Source organism: Rhizopus delemar, genomic scaffold (genome assembly GCF_000149305.1).
Source record: "Rhizopus delemar RA 99-880 supercont3.1 genomic scaffold, whole genome shotgun sequence".
Taxonomy (NCBI): domain Eukaryota; kingdom Fungi; phylum Mucoromycota; class Mucoromycetes; order Mucorales; family Rhizopodaceae; genus Rhizopus; species Rhizopus delemar.
In genome coordinates this window covers 2,349,877-2,365,050 of record NW_027137827.1, presented here as the reverse complement: position 1 = coordinate 2,365,050, position 15,174 = coordinate 2,349,877, and the positions used below count along the sequence as shown (strand labels likewise).

Genomic DNA, 15,174 nt, shown 5'->3' with positions numbered 1-15,174 from the left:
TGACAATATTTCATCAACAATAGGCTGTATACTAGCTGCGCTCACTCCCAAGATACGAACTAATCGAGTTGACTTGAAGCATTTCTCTTTTAGATCCCAACTAAAATAAATTGACGGTCGTCCAACAATAGCTTGTACTAGACTTTTTACGAGCTGTTCTTCCTTTACTGTCATATCATCTTCTCTTTTTATCACTGACTCAAAGCAATCTAATGGTGCCTCTGTCAAAAACGCGCTCCCTATTTGCCGTTTACTAAGGTGAATTTGTGACATGGTTGGAAATCGAGAGCTTAATGCCTCCCAAGATAGTGTTCCATAACAAGCAGGTGATTCTCCTTCAGAGGTCCATATGTCACTTTCTTCTTCATTATCCAAATCCATATCTACACTGTTATTTGTATGATTTGATTCTAAAGATGCAAGATCCTCATTTGCCATAATAGATCCAATCATATCAAATGGCCGATCTAGTGACAGACTTTTGAAGTAAAGTGCATCAGCGTCTACAGTGACAAAAAAAGAAAGAAAGAAAAAGACTTAGTGTTTCTTGCATAAAAAAAACTAAAGACGCATGTACCATCTTGTCCAAATTGCAATGGCGAAAACATGTAGAGGAATTAAAAAAAAAAAGACTGTAGATATTTTACGAAACAATAAAATGCCGATAATAAATCCAAAAAAGGGTTATGTAGTTTGAAAGAAAGCAATAGTAGATTTGATGAAGAAATAATTGTTCTATTGTATATAAGCAATCCGTTTGGAATAGTCTATATTGTATCTGCATTATTGTTGATTATCATATATTCAATTCTTGAAGTCATCATATAAAGCTTTTTGACATTTAGATGAGTCTCGTTTTCCGAAATAGTTAAAGAAGCTCATGTGTTTGTAACGAGAAAAAGAACTCTTAAGACAAACCTGAGTTTGATCTTTCTTTTGAAATCGTTGATGTATAACGCACCAACGAATAAAACCAGCTGCAAGAAATAAAATGTCTTTTACGGCATTTTGCCTGTCTAATTATTGCTCGCTTTCTTTGACAAGTACCATTAATCTATTTGAAGAGCTGTCTACTGTAGTCAAACCAATAACAGGCCTTCTTTTTACATTTCATTTCCTAGAAAGTACTGACTTTTATTTGTCTTACAAAATAAGAATACAAAATGATATAAGATGGTATAATTCTTGAAGAATAATTATAGAAAAATTAAACCAAACTAGAAAGAAGAAAACTCTATTTAGTTTAGTCTTGAAGAAGTACCATTACTCTTTCCCTTCTTCTTCTTCTTCTTCTTCTTCCTCAGGTAAGACTGGCCCATTCAATATGTCTTTTGCAAGTTTTTGCCTCCATTTGGTATAATGTCCACGTAGTTTCAATTTCTCTAATAGTAGCTGATTGATATATTTTTGGCTCGTTTCAGTAGCTTCTTTTTGTCGCGATAAATTTTCTTCTATGATTGAAATGTATGATTTGAGGTTAGCAATTTCTTTTTTGAGAGAAGTGACTTCAGCCTCTAATATATCACAATTGTTACAAGGCTTTGACAATTTGATTTCTTCGTTTTTTGGGACTTCAGCTCGGCTTATATCTGGAGACCCCACTGATGAAGCAGTCGATTCCAATTCGTCTTCCAGTTCATCCTCACCATCCTCATCCTCATCTTCATACAGATGATTATGAGCTTTTCTATTTAAAGTATATGATCTGATGTTCTCATTGTTTTCTTCTGCAATAGATATATTTTCGTCACTTTTTTGATCGTCTTCTTCTTCTAGTTCTTGATCTTGTTCTTCTCTATCACTCATATTGTCTATTTGAATTCCATTTTCGAATTCCCACTCATCCTCCACTTCTTCATTATGTTGACCATTAGCATTGCTTTTGTTATCATCAGCATCCTTCTTGACGCCTTTATCTTTTTTATCTCTATCCTTTTCATCATCAATATCTTTCTTGTCTTTACCATTCTTCTTATCGCTATCATTTATTCTGCTTTTATCACCATTACCGTCATCATCATCAGACTCATCTGTATCAGAATCATCGTGCTTGCGCCGTTTGATGAAACTTTTGGCTACTTGAAGATATTTTTCTGGATCATCGTTCAGTTTTAATCGTTTTCTGCCACCTGGTGGCAATATGAGTGGTATTGATTTTTGCTCGTCCTCATCCACTTCATCTGCATCATCCTCCTTCAGATATCCCACTTCTGCAACTGGCTCCAGCTCCTCGCCCTCTGCAGCCTCTTCCTTTTCTTTTCCTTTACGTTTCATACTAGGATTCACTGACAAAATAGATTTATTTCTAATCGAATCCGGATCATAAAAATCATAGTCATTCCCTAACAAATAATTAAAGTAGCAGTCCACTTTGTATTTATGCATCCATCGTTTTATCCTCTGGGCAAACTGTGCTCGACCACTGACATTTTCTAATCCGAGTATAGATACTAATTGTGACCAATTTTTTATCTAGTAGATAAAGATGGACAGTCAGTACTCGCAAGATAAACAGGGGAGGGATGGATCGCTTACCTGTCGTTTGTGCAGTCTATAGATGAGACAATATAAATCCCAAGTTGTATAATTGATACCATGAATATTCGTCTTGGGCACAGCCGAAATCTTGCGTCTAGCATTCATTACGCTTTCTATGTTTCCCATATATTGTGAGTCGTGGTATATTAAAAACTGAACGTATCCATCCGCGATGTTATCAGGTGAGACATTATAGCCTGTGACAGTCAGGGCAGAATATTTGTCAGCACATTCCTGCCTCATTCTGATATCCTTTTCAAATCCAAACAATGGCTTTTGACCTTCATCCTTCTTTTTATGTATAACAGAGGCCGTGTTACGCTGTACAGGAGAAGGTCGAATGGTATGAAATAGATGTCCTTTGCTGTTATCATTAGGGTCTGGATTTGATGTTTCCTGGGGTGCCTGCTGTTGTGTATTATTTGATCCTTTACTTTTTTTTGTTAGAGACATAGGCGAGTTAGCTGCAGCCTGTGGCATAGGTTGGTTGACTGGAGCTTGTGGCATAGGAGTAGGTTGTTGAAATGGCATATTAGCAATTATTCTATTATTTCCCATTTGCTGCAATAAATAGGGATCGATCATTGTTGGTGTATTAACTATGTTTTGTTGAAACATGAAAGGATCTGGAGATGGCATTAGTCCAGGTGGTATAAAAAATACTCTTCCCTGCTCACTACACATATTCTTAGCTTCTCCCAACCATGTAACTGCAGGCATCTAAAATATTTTTCTTTTTATCAGTGTCGATCGCAAAATTAATTGTTCGGTCCTTTTTCTTTTTCTTTTTCTTTTTCTTCTTTTTCTTTTTACCTGTGGTTGAGGAACAGGGGGGAATGCAAAAGTGTATGTTGGCATGTCTGTTATGAACTGTTAATTTTGTGTGATTTGGAAATTATAAAAAAAAAAGCAATTACTTGGGTGACTTGGCTGTGGCAAATGAGGATTAGAGTTCCGTTTCTCAGCAGCTGCTCTCTCTACAATATCCGACAGGTTCATAAACAAAGGGAAGAAGAAGAAAAGCGATAGGAAAAATGTAATAAAACAATAAACAGTGAACAAACAAAGTTTTGCGTTTGAAAATACAAAAATTTGGGGGCCGATTCACTTTTGGTGCCAGCCAATAAAAATATGTGCAACTAGCGAAAATTCAGACTTGATCATGAATGTTTTCCTTTCTACAGTGAAATTTGCATGGATGCAAGTTGATTGCTCTTGTCTTTGAAGTGAATTCTTTGAAATTGATGATCGAGTGATTTAAGTGTATAATCTGTGTGTCTTTAATATTTTCATGCAATTTTTACTGTCAGTGTGCAATGCTACCGACGCTGCAAGCAAAAATTAAAATAAAAAATCATTTGGCACCATAGTCCTATTAGTTCTCAATTCACAAAAGGTCAACAATCAATACCAATGTTATCCATTCATTCTGATTTAACCAGAAAATATATTTTAGTTTATATGATGATATTTGATATACATACTAATTTTCATTGAAATTTTGGAAATAAAGTATATTTGCTAAATCAAAGAGTTTCTTATTCAGTTTTCTGTTCCAAATTCATCATTTATTTGTCAACTTCGATTTCACTTGTTTATCAGGAGAACTTTCCAGTAAAGATGAGATAGCTTGTTTCTTTAGAAACGGCTGATCGTGTGTCAATACACTGAGTAATTTTGTAAAATAGCTTCGAGGCAAACTTGACACTCGAGACTCATTATCTGATACCTTAATCGGTCAGAATAAAAATAGTGCACAATCGGGATCGGTGGTGATCTATAAGCATACTAGAACATGGACAGAGAGTGCATGTTGATACCAAAATGAATGGAGTTTTGATTTGCCTCAACTGACAAAGTACATCATATTGATTGATCATTCTAGTTTTTTTGTTCTTTGCCAGCAGAGTTACTTATTCAGTCAACGATATGCCAAAAAAAAAAAAAAAAAAAAAAAAAAAAAGAAATGATATTTTGGCATTGAAGGTCAACAAATAATTTTTTTGCATTTCAGATGAGAATATTGTTGTAAAGCTGGTAACAAATATGTTCATTGTCCTAGACCTAATAACAAGTGAATTTTCTTCTATCAAAGCTTACTATTAGCAAACATGATATCTATTTATAATAGCATTTTGATGAATATACAGAGTCTATATCTGATTCAGCATGTGCATCAATTGTTACGTGTCTAAACTAATCTTTATCTATAATGGTCATCAAACAGAATTTGTCGTTGAAGATTGCGCATTCGTGAATCGCTTGGCCATAATAAAAAAGGCCAATTGACTTGATATGAAAATTTTTATTTAGTAAATCAATGGCTTTTTCAGTCACTTCTTCGTATGGACTTAATGTATTCAACAGCTCAGGAATAGTGGAAGTAGATACACTTTTAATATTACCATCTACACTAACCACATCGTTTTGTGGGTCATATTTCTGTACACATAATTGGTATTTTCAGCAGATTCTGTCAATTGTAACTCTGCATCGAACGTGCTAGACATACCTCCAAGGTTGATTCAAGTTCTCATAAATTAGTGCTAACCTCTACAGTTTAAGCTAAATCATGTACAATAATATCTTTTTGTGCTTTTTAGACTTTTCTATTTTCGTTTTACTTGGATGATATCGCGCGAATAAAGTTGCGTGCATTGAATATTCATTCACGTTGTGCAAGGCTTTTTTACACTCATCTTCAAAAGAATGGAATTGAACCTGTTTTTATTTCTTCTCTGCTTGGTATCCTTTATTGGCACAGTTTTTGTTCTTTCTTTTTGATTGTTGGCTTATTAGTATTGTTCACACTACACACTGGATACAATATTCTGTTAGTAGATTCTGTTGATGAATTCTTTTCAAAAATGTAAACGAGTTGCGGTTTTTTAGGATTTGGCTTTGATTGGAATAAATTAAATTCATCCAATCCTTCTTCAACCTCAGAGAGACTGAAGTACAGAAAGTTAAAAAAAAAGAAAACATTTATAGGCTGATCCAAAATTAAATGTATTTAAACTTTTCACATTGATTGCGACTTGGAGTTGTGATTCTCTTTAGACTTGACTTCTACAAGTTTCAGATATCAAGCATTAGACGAATAGCCAAAAATTGTAAGCGAGTTGGAAATGTACTAGTATTAATGATTTGCAAAGTTGCATTGTAAAATCTATTTTAATCCCTTTTTCACGAGCAAGACATTTATTCTGGCAGCTTCCTGCATACCTAATATCATCTAAATAAATGGGTATGATGAATTTTGCACTTATCCATGGCTATGGAAACCCTTTTTGCTGTACCTGTCCAAAGCATCCATCACGGCCTTCAAGGATTTTGTGATATGGCAGGTTGTAGTACCTTTTCTCAATATCCTTTTTTTGGGCTTAGGCTGTTGAGGGGAATGCTTTTGTATTGACTTTTTCTGCAATGTATTGTCATCTACCATCTGATCACAGTTGGTTTTTATGTGCTTTATTACATCTACAGACTTAATGTGATAATAAGGAAAGAAAGTTCAAGACAAGGCGTGTCAAGTAATTCGGTATTTAAAAAAAAGATAAATTACTTTTATGCAGTGAACACAAAAAGGGGGTGGCAAATTTCTTATCTTTTTTTTTTCTTCTTTTTTATGGAAACAAAAAAGATCCTTTTAACACTTTCGTTTTTTACAGCCATTTTTTTGGCCAATGTATCAGGACCGCAATATGTTTTTCCTACATTCGGTCCTTCCTTGGCAACTCGTTTTCACTGGAGTTCAATAGAAAATAGTGTGGTTGGCACTGCTGTGTTTGTTGGGGTATCTTTCTCGGGACCCTTGTGTGCATGGCTAGTTGAGCACTTGGGGTTTAAAGCGTATGTGAATTTCTTAAAAGTACACATTCATTAAACTATTAAAATATAGAACGTTGACCATGTCTGCTATTATTTCATTTTCGGGAGTGTTCTTATTAGCAGAAACCTATGTTGGCTATTTGTCAGATAATTATATCCTCTGCTCACTTTATCTAATATGTATTGGTGCTGCTAGTTCAGCGTCTTACCTTTGTGCCTTAGATTCTCAAGTAAAGAAAAATATGAAAAAAAAGGCCTATTGTTTTTAACACAGTTATAGGCATACAATTTCAAATCGTTCCGGGGCATGAGCTTGGGACTCACGAGCGCATCCTTGGGAATAAGTGGATTGGTGTTTTCACAGATCAATGACAAGTTCTTTAAATCCAATTCAGAAGAGCTTGAACAAGACAACAGTACATTTCGATTCCTACTTTTCTTTGGCTGTACAACGGCATGTATCACCCTCTTTGCTTCATTTATTTTGGGCCCCATTGATCATCCAAAATTACCCTCAATTAAACAACCCATTTTAAATAAGGACACACCAAATTATGCAGCAACGACAAATGGTTTGTACAGCATTAGTACCTGCTCTACCCGGCACGAAGAAGAATCATCAGATACGGATGTCTTTTTTGAAAATGACACGATCAGCAGCTCAGTACAAATTGAAGATGAAGATGAAGTTAATCAATCGGGACTTGCTGTTCTACTGGACCCTATTGGATCTTCACTATTTTTATCCCTGCTAGTCATTTTGGGATTTGGTTACGTCTACTTGACAAATATAGAAACTTTATTGATATCACTCTCAAAGAACACAATGGCATTGAGTGAAATACAGCATCTTCGCAACTTGCATATCTCTACCTTTAGTGTTTCTAATTGTATGACGAGAGCTGTGTTTGGAACATTGAGTGATTTACTTCAAAGAAAGACTGGTATGCATCGATTGTGGTTTGTCTGGTTTGGCGCTCTGGGTCTTTTGCTTAGTGTAACCCCTTTGATCATGACTGCATCAAACGCAGATGATTTACTCTCATACAGCTTACTCATTGCCATTCCATACGGTATCGCATTTGGAATAGCACCTGCTATTATTAGTGAATTTGGAACGAAGGTGAAGAGAAGAACGTATTTTATAATTCAGTATATAATTTACTTTTTTTATAATAGACATTTGCTAAAAATTGGGGATGGTGTATGTGTGCACCTGCAATTGGGAGTCAACTATTTAATCTTTTGTTTGGTTTTGTTTATGCAAAGGAATTAAAACGTCAAGGAGGGGAAATATGCTATGGAATAGATTGCTTCAAGACAACGTTTGTTATCGGTGCTGTTTCTGCATGTGTATGCGTTGTAGTTTTGTCTGTGTCTATCTATAGAAAAGCTTTATATACAATTTATTTGAAGGATTACTAAATATAAATATTCATTGCATTCTATTACTTTAGTCATTTTATTCTATTTTAAATAGCTTGAATCAGATAATAAGATGACTTTCCAACACGAAGAACACACACTTTTCCGTCAATTAAGTCCTTTTCTTCTAGTATTTGCTTATGATTATTTACACGAACATTGTTCAAGTAAAAACCACCAGCCTTCATTTTTTTCTGGGCATCAGCTATAGATGAAAGAGGTTTAATACTTTGTCTATTTACTCTACTTCACTTACATCTAGATTTTGCAGCATTAGTGATAGCAGCCAGTTGGTCCAATCCAATACCAACTAAGCTTGGGCGCTCTAATTGAGTGAATCGATGTGTATCATCTTTGAAGGCTTCAATAATTTGATTTCCTGACAGAGAGCTTAAATCTTGCCCAAATAAAACTTTAGTTGCCGTTTGTGCCTTTTGAACGCCATTTACTATCATTTCGTCTTAGTATTTTTTCTTTCTTGTTACAAGTATTTATATATACTTTACATCCATGAACAAGTTCTGTTGTCTCATTAGCCAATGTAGTTTGTGCAAGCCTAAGCTCTGGTGATTTCTATTTTATATCCTATGTGAGTCTCTTTTGACTACAAAATAAAGCATGTTCTGTACCTGATGTTCATTCATGATTTCTTTTACTTGGTCACTCTTTAAAAGAGTAAACATTTCAAGGTATTTTCCAACATCACTGTCTGTTGTTTTCATTAAGAACTTTACAATACTTTAGTCATTAACAAAAACAAAAGAATCAAGTATTTTCAATACCTGGTAAAAGTCAAATATACTCGTCATAGATTCATCTAACCAAACTGCATTACCAGCTGATTTTCCAAACTTCTCTCCTGTTGAAGTCAACAAAAGTGGAATAGTGATACCAAAGGCTCTTGATTCCATATCCTCAAGCTGTTCTTCCTCTTCCATAGATCGCTTCCTTGAAATCAGATCAATACCAGCAGTAATATTACCCCATTGGTCATTTCCTCCCAACTAAATCCATTAACTACTTTTGTTATTTTACTTTTGTCTTCCCCTTACTTGAATGCGACAAGCGTGATTTTTATGAAGATAATAGAAATCATAAGCTTGTAGTAATTGATATGAAAATTCAGTAAAACTAATGCCTTGTGTACTTTCTATACGTGATTTGACACTAGACTGCATGTTTAGACACTGAAAGCCATATACTTTTCTGTTACCTTTCTTTCGCAAGCATTGTATTCACACGAGCAAATCTTCCAATATCACTTAAAAATTCTAGTGCAGTCATTGAACTAAACCAATCATAATTGTTCAATACCTTGGGTATCTGGCAAGCATCACTAAATCCACGTCGATTCGCATAACTCGCTCCATTCTGAAAGAATCGATGGATTTGACTTTCAATACCGCGTACATTGATCTCAAGTGTATCACGAGACAATGGTACTCGCTCAGATTTTCTGCCGGATGGATCACCTATACTTCCTGTTGCACCTCCCACCTATGGAATATTAGTTTATTTTGTGAGACACACTGACAAGAAGCTTACAAGTGCGATTGTTTGGTGACCACGGATATGAAAGTGTAATAAACCCATAAGAGTTACAAGATTACCCAAGTGAAGACTCTTGGCAGTTGGATCCACACCACAATAAATGGCAGTAGGTGATTCTGTTTTTCTTTCGATGTCAGGGCTGTCTAATTGTTTAGTTGCAAGTCCATTTTGACTTTAATATTCTAATACCTTGTGACATTGGATATGAGTCCACGATTTGTCATGTCCGTAATGACATTGTTATAAGTACTGAAAAAAGCAATATTATTTTTTAAGCTTGTCCTACAACAAGGAACTGTCCTCTTTAACAATGAAAACATGGCAACTTGTCAAAAAAAAAAGAAGGGTGTCCAGGCACACACACAAACAAAGGGATATTGTTATGACTGCTTTTATCTGAGAGTCAATCTGAAGGAACTGAATGGTGGTCTTTTAAGCTTATGAAAAAACGAATATGAACTTTATAAGAATGCACCTAGTTCATTTGTTTTTATACAGTGTTTTAATCTATAGCTTCACTTACGAAAGTGTTGGACCTTTTTTTACTTTTAACAGCGCAAGTAAATTGCACCACAGCTTGCTATAGAATAATCCCTTTTTTCTTTTTTTCAAATTCATAAACAAACATAAACAGTGACGTTTTCCCTAACTCTCATTCGTAGTGTCCCTTATGACCAAGTATCTTGTCCATTTTGCAATAGTGATTAACCAATAAAAAATTAGTTAAAAAACAGTCAAAAACTCTCCTGAACATTTGTAGGCGCAAGTTGAAAGGTGCGATGGTAGACATTTCTTTGCCTGACTTCGGGAGGGTTTTCTTTAATAAAAACTACCTAACTGGCCAAAGGCTTCGGCTGGAGGGCGGGACGATGGAGGGTTTTTTCGCAGTCCTTTCTCATTGCACGGCGGGGAAGGACTTTTTTACCATTCTTGCAAATGAAAAATTAACTTGATTTTTTTAGTGACTACTTCATTTTGTTATAATGATCTACCTAAAACCACTTCTTTTTTGGCTCTAGCATAATACCATTATATATAAAGATACTGAAATTGAAGAGTATAATCGATCTCAATAAAACTTTTCTTGAAATGAAGAAATAGACACCGTTTGTTGTGTGCATGTCAAATTCTAAAGAATAAATTGATTTATACTACAGTTCCAGGGCTAGCTTTAGAATATTGTATGATTGATATCAAATTGCATACTTCTTCCTTTAATTCCATCAAAGAATCATTTTTCTAGCGCTTTCTTTAATACAGCACATATCATCTGTAGCTTATTGTGCAATATAGTTAGCAACGTGCTGCTTTGGACTTGTGTGATAAATATATGAATCAAACCCCAGGCATAGTTATTGAATAAAAAAATATCTAATCATTTGGCATTATTGTACTGAGATTGATATACAAAAAATGTAAAAATAAACTTTACTTTTTGTGTTTTGCTAATGATGTACATGTGTATCACGCAGTAATTGAACTATGCTTTCTAGAATTAACAAGTGTATCCCCATGCTGACATTTTAATAAGAAACATAGATTTAAAAAAAATTTATTATGGGGAGTAAAGGACAAGTGGTGAAAATGGTCCAGGAAGATGAAGGACATGAGTATGCTATGTGTGCAAGTGATTACCAAATGGATAAAGACATGTTTAAAGCATTACTTTATGAGATCTTTTGTATATCATTATGATCAAGAACAAGGGAAATCAAAAGCAAGACATAGTATAGAATCAAATCAGGGTGTTACCCATTTAGTTTATCGCTTTATTAAATAATCTATTCCTCAAAGAAAGCACAATTTCCCAAAGCAGCTGCACTTTCTTTAGTATCCTTCACACATCGGAAACCAATCGTTGCGCTTCTGTCAATAGAATCTGCCATTAAAATATATTTTCCGTGTTCATCATTACGATAAGCTTGAGGAAAGTATTGTCCATTTTTGGGTTTATAATAAGAACCACCACGGATGATGGCTATTCAAACAGTCAATAAAAATAACAAATATAATTTTACAAGTTACCAGCACGAGTATGTTGATCTTGGTAGACGTCAGTCCACTGCCAGATATTACCTACAAGATCATAAACGCCAAATGGAGATCGACCAGAAGAATGGGCATTTACGTCAGCCGGTGGATGATTCGGATAGAGTCTTTCACGTCCCTCATAGACCTCAGGTACCTTACTTTCATCCCACTTGTTGCCCCAAGGATAAGTCCTGTATTCGGTACCACACTGAGCAACGTATTGCCATTCCCATTCATGAGGCAGACTACAATCACGAATTAATCGCTGCCACAATAAACAACAAATAAACTTACCGTTTTCCTGCCCATTTAGCATAAGCTCTAGCATCTTCAACAGAGACATGAACGACAGGCTTATTAGCACAAGAATCAGGGTAGCATCCATCTATCCAATGTTTTAAGAAATTAGTCGAGTCATGTGGTTTATAGTGTGTCGCATCCAAAAATGCCTTGAATTCCTTTTCAGTCACAGGATAAGGATCGATATAAAACGGCTTGATCTTGACACGGTAAGGAGTATGAAGGCGAGAGGGTTGATGCTCCCAGGGGTATCTGATGTCCATCGCAGGATATTCAAAGATACACTCTGAGGGCTCAATCCCTTTGACGTCAAACAAATAATCATCATCACCTTCAATGCGAATCATATTATCCGTAGCATCCAGTTGACTGACAACCACCAGATCTAGTTCTTGCCACAAGATGGTACTCGAGATCGGGATACTCATCAATCTCGTGGCAGAAAGTGTGCTCATTGTTTTCATCAGCGTACTGAACCCTTCAGGTAAGGCCGATATGTCAGAAGTAGCAAAGATGCATCCGTATCCATGAGGTTCAATATCAAAGTCAAGTGTGGCTAGACCATCAGCGATGTGAGTAGGCTGAAGGGGATGACCATGCCAGACATCATAAAATTGAATGCCCATGTGGTAATTGACAGTGACTTGATGGCCGGTGATAGGTTGAGGCCCACGATTGATAAAGGTCCAGACAGCTTGGTTGGCTGTGGTGATGCTAGGGAATTTGCTGGAAAACACCGTCTTCCAGTGGATACAGGGACAGTGAGGTTCCCATTCGGGAGAGCAAAAAAAGTCGGGACCAAAGCAGCGAAGAATGCTGGATGTACGACGTAAGGCTTCAGAGTCACGAGGAGAGAGTTGATTCCATGTGCCAAAGATATTTTCCCAAATCTCGATACCGATGCCTGTGTATGGTTCATTATTTAAATATCAAATAGAGTTCAGGTCTGACTTACCATTAAAAAATGCGTGTTGTATAAGATTTGTTTTGTTTCTAGCCCATTTATCGCTAGAATGAGTCATGTGTCTTGGTTCAATTAATTTTCTGGTTGAGACCGTGGGCACACGTCTACAAAAGAAAAGGAAGAAAAGAAATTATTATGATAACTGGAGTAGGATTACAGCTTACAGATTAGTTTCGTATTTTGCTTTGATATAAATGTCATTAATAAAAGGAGTAAAGAGAGTACTAGAATTTACTTACAAATATCCATCGTATTCCACTGTAAGATCTATATTCAAATAATGTTAGATAGGCAGTATATTCAATAAGAAACATACATAAGTATCGTCCATTTTAGACGCTTGATTTAAATTATTTTTATTATTTGCTTCAGATTGAAACACTAAAGGGTGGCCTATAGCAAGAGAGTTCATCCAGAAATCTTGTGTGAAATAAGCAATATCAGCACGTACACCATCCACATTATACTCCTCTACAGAACAGTAATTAGTTCAAGTCATGATGAATAAATTATCAATTTTCTTTACTGAACAATCTAGGCAAGATGTAACTCCAAGCTTCTTGAGGATCACGCTAAAGCAAATTAGGCCAAGATCATATAGAGATCAATATACTTACAGTGCCATTATCCCAATCAAGAGCAGGAAAAATAACCTTGATATTCTTGCTGTGAAATTCATCAATCAAAGAACGAACACCAGCAGTACCACCAGGAAGGCATCTAAAATAGTCTTCTTCGTTACGACTATCACATCCAAGGTTGGAAAAAGAAGGCCAAATCTATACGAAATATATTTTTGAAAATCGGCATAAGTTCGTCGTGTAACTTACGACAATGGAATCAATCGTACCATAACGCTCTTCAATATCTAAAGAAATGTAACAAATAAGCAAGGATTTCTTTTTATGGAGTCTTCCATCAAATCACCTTTTAATAACTTGCTCACCGTGTATTTATTTGTTACTGGATCAAAAAGATATAAGTCATGTAGCATCACATTGGGTTGAACATAACTTTCTTGTGCCCATTTAAGACAAGGCATATCGTAACCAGTAGAAGAGTGGCTTATCTCCTTTCTCTTAATTTGCTGTTCCATACGCCACTTTTTTATTCTCGTATTCCATTCCAAATATTCACGAGGAGAATTGGGACCTTCGACTTGATGATTTCTAAATTTGAGTTGATAATCTTCTTGGAAAGCCTTGACAAGCATTATTTATTGATTGGGAAAGAAAACTGTTTTTTGGCTGGGCTTTTTTTTTTACCCTTTTTATACACTTTCTATACATAAAACTAAGGAGTTCTTACTCAAGTTTTTCACACAAATGTATTTTATTCTAAGATTTATAATTTGCACATCGCTGCATATTTACAGTTTTAAAGAAAAAAAAAATACGTTGTTTGTGTTTCACAACTTCGATGAAATCATGTTTGCAAAAGGAAAACACTTTTTTATTAAAGTATATGATCCTTATCATGTATTGTAGAAAGAAAAACCAAATATATTGTCTACTCTTTTAAATAAATGAAATCTAATTGCTCTTCAAATAGTATGTTACGAATCGTCGTACAAATGTATGTGCTACATCAACGTATTGTATCGTTCTTTGTGACAAATGAAGCAGGAAAACAAAGCCAATATGGCTTTAAATCTGCGTAAACAACATAGGATAGGAGACATTGACTTGTTGATGGATTTCGTAGCTCACAGCGACAGTTACCGTTTATATAAAGTAAAATAGAGGCTATATAGCGTTTAAAGACATGCCCAAAGAATTGGGTGCTCAATGTTTGAGAATAGATTCTACCCTATTGGATCTCCTTAAAATAATGTCACTATGCAAATAATCAATAGCGTGTCATGACCATTCTACTACATATTTTCCAGTCAATTTAGCTTCCATTAGCCTTTGAGACGACATGGCAGACATGCGCCTTGTAAGGTAAACTAATATGATTGGTATGTGCTTTGACAGTTTGTTGGTTTTGCTAGCGATCTATCTAAGTTAATTGATGCTTTATACATTAGCATTAGATCGACCACAACATTTAAGCGATTGAAAACGAGTAAATTCATTTTTAAACAAAGCTGTCTTTTGTTCTCCTATATTTTGATAATGGCCAACTGTCTTGGATTTGCTGTTATTTCACTGCATTTTTAGTAAAGATTGAAGACTTACTTTGTCCTTTTCTAATCGACTTGTCCTCTCTTTCTTTCCCTACATTATCTATAACTACTCTAGTGTTCGCTGGATTTCTGATGGGCTGGAATGCTTATCATAGCATGGCTGTTATTTAGATCTTTAAGATTGGCTCTTCAATCACAATAAAGTGAAATTCATCAATTGCTGACATATATTGATAAGAAGATATAGCTCATTTCAAGTAAGTCTCGACCATCTATTCTAAATCATGTCCATTTCAACAAACATCATCTGATCTGTAAGTACATATGTTCAATATTTATAGTATGCATACAGCGCCTACTTGCAAATGTCGACATACAAAGATTTTAACTGTTTTAAATGATTGAT

The 15,174-nt window shown here is 35.3% G+C and overlaps 5 protein-coding genes across 5 annotated transcripts; 1 reads left to right on the top strand and 4 right to left on the bottom strand.

The window, feature by feature from the left end:
• Positions 1–1,263: 1,263 nt before the first annotated feature.
• On the bottom strand, positions 1,264–2,274 carry RO3G_00930 (uncharacterized protein; the record flags this gene model as incomplete). The annotated part of the gene is made up of 1 exon (XM_067655521.1): positions 1,264–2,274. The coding sequence occupies one exon, from the start codon at positions 2,272–2,274 to the stop codon at positions 1,264–1,266; it is 1,011 nt and encodes a 336-aa protein (XP_067511622.1).
• Positions 2,275–4,734: 2,460 nt separating this feature from the next.
• On the bottom strand, positions 4,735–5,048 carry RO3G_00929 (uncharacterized protein; the record flags this gene model as incomplete). The annotated part of the gene is made up of 2 exons (XM_067655520.1): positions 4,735–4,951; positions 4,987–5,048. The coding sequence occupies 2 exons, from the start codon at positions 5,046–5,048 to the stop codon at positions 4,735–4,737; spliced, it is 279 nt and encodes a 92-aa protein (XP_067511621.1).
• Positions 5,049–6,449: 1,401 nt separating this feature from the next.
• RO3G_00928 (uncharacterized protein) lies at positions 6,450–8,005 on the top strand (the record flags this gene model as incomplete). Its single annotated transcript, XM_067655519.1, has 4 exons — positions 6,450–6,599; positions 6,734–7,492; positions 7,549–7,722; positions 7,850–8,005. 4 exons carry the CDS (start codon positions 6,450–6,452, stop codon positions 8,003–8,005), a joined length of 1,239 nt encoding a protein of 412 aa, XP_067511620.1.
• Positions 8,006–8,534: 529 nt separating this feature from the next.
• RO3G_00927 (tyrosyl-tRNA synthetase) lies at positions 8,535–9,544 on the bottom strand (the record flags this gene model as incomplete). Its single annotated transcript, XM_067655518.1, has 5 exons — positions 8,535–8,798; positions 8,847–8,961; positions 9,008–9,291; positions 9,340–9,488; positions 9,535–9,544. 5 exons carry the CDS (start codon positions 9,542–9,544, stop codon positions 8,535–8,537), a joined length of 822 nt encoding a protein of 273 aa, XP_067511619.1.
• Positions 9,545–11,126: 1,582 nt separating this feature from the next.
• RO3G_00926 (uncharacterized protein) lies at positions 11,127–13,853 on the bottom strand (the record flags this gene model as incomplete). Its single annotated transcript, XM_067655517.1, has 10 exons — positions 11,127–11,323; positions 11,422–11,621; positions 11,671–12,580; positions 12,632–12,744; positions 12,876–12,907; positions 12,957–13,111; positions 13,167–13,212; positions 13,258–13,419; positions 13,471–13,508; positions 13,568–13,853. 10 exons carry the CDS (start codon positions 13,851–13,853, stop codon positions 11,127–11,129), a joined length of 2,139 nt encoding a protein of 712 aa, XP_067511618.1.
• Positions 13,854–15,174: the final 1,321 nt, after the last annotated feature.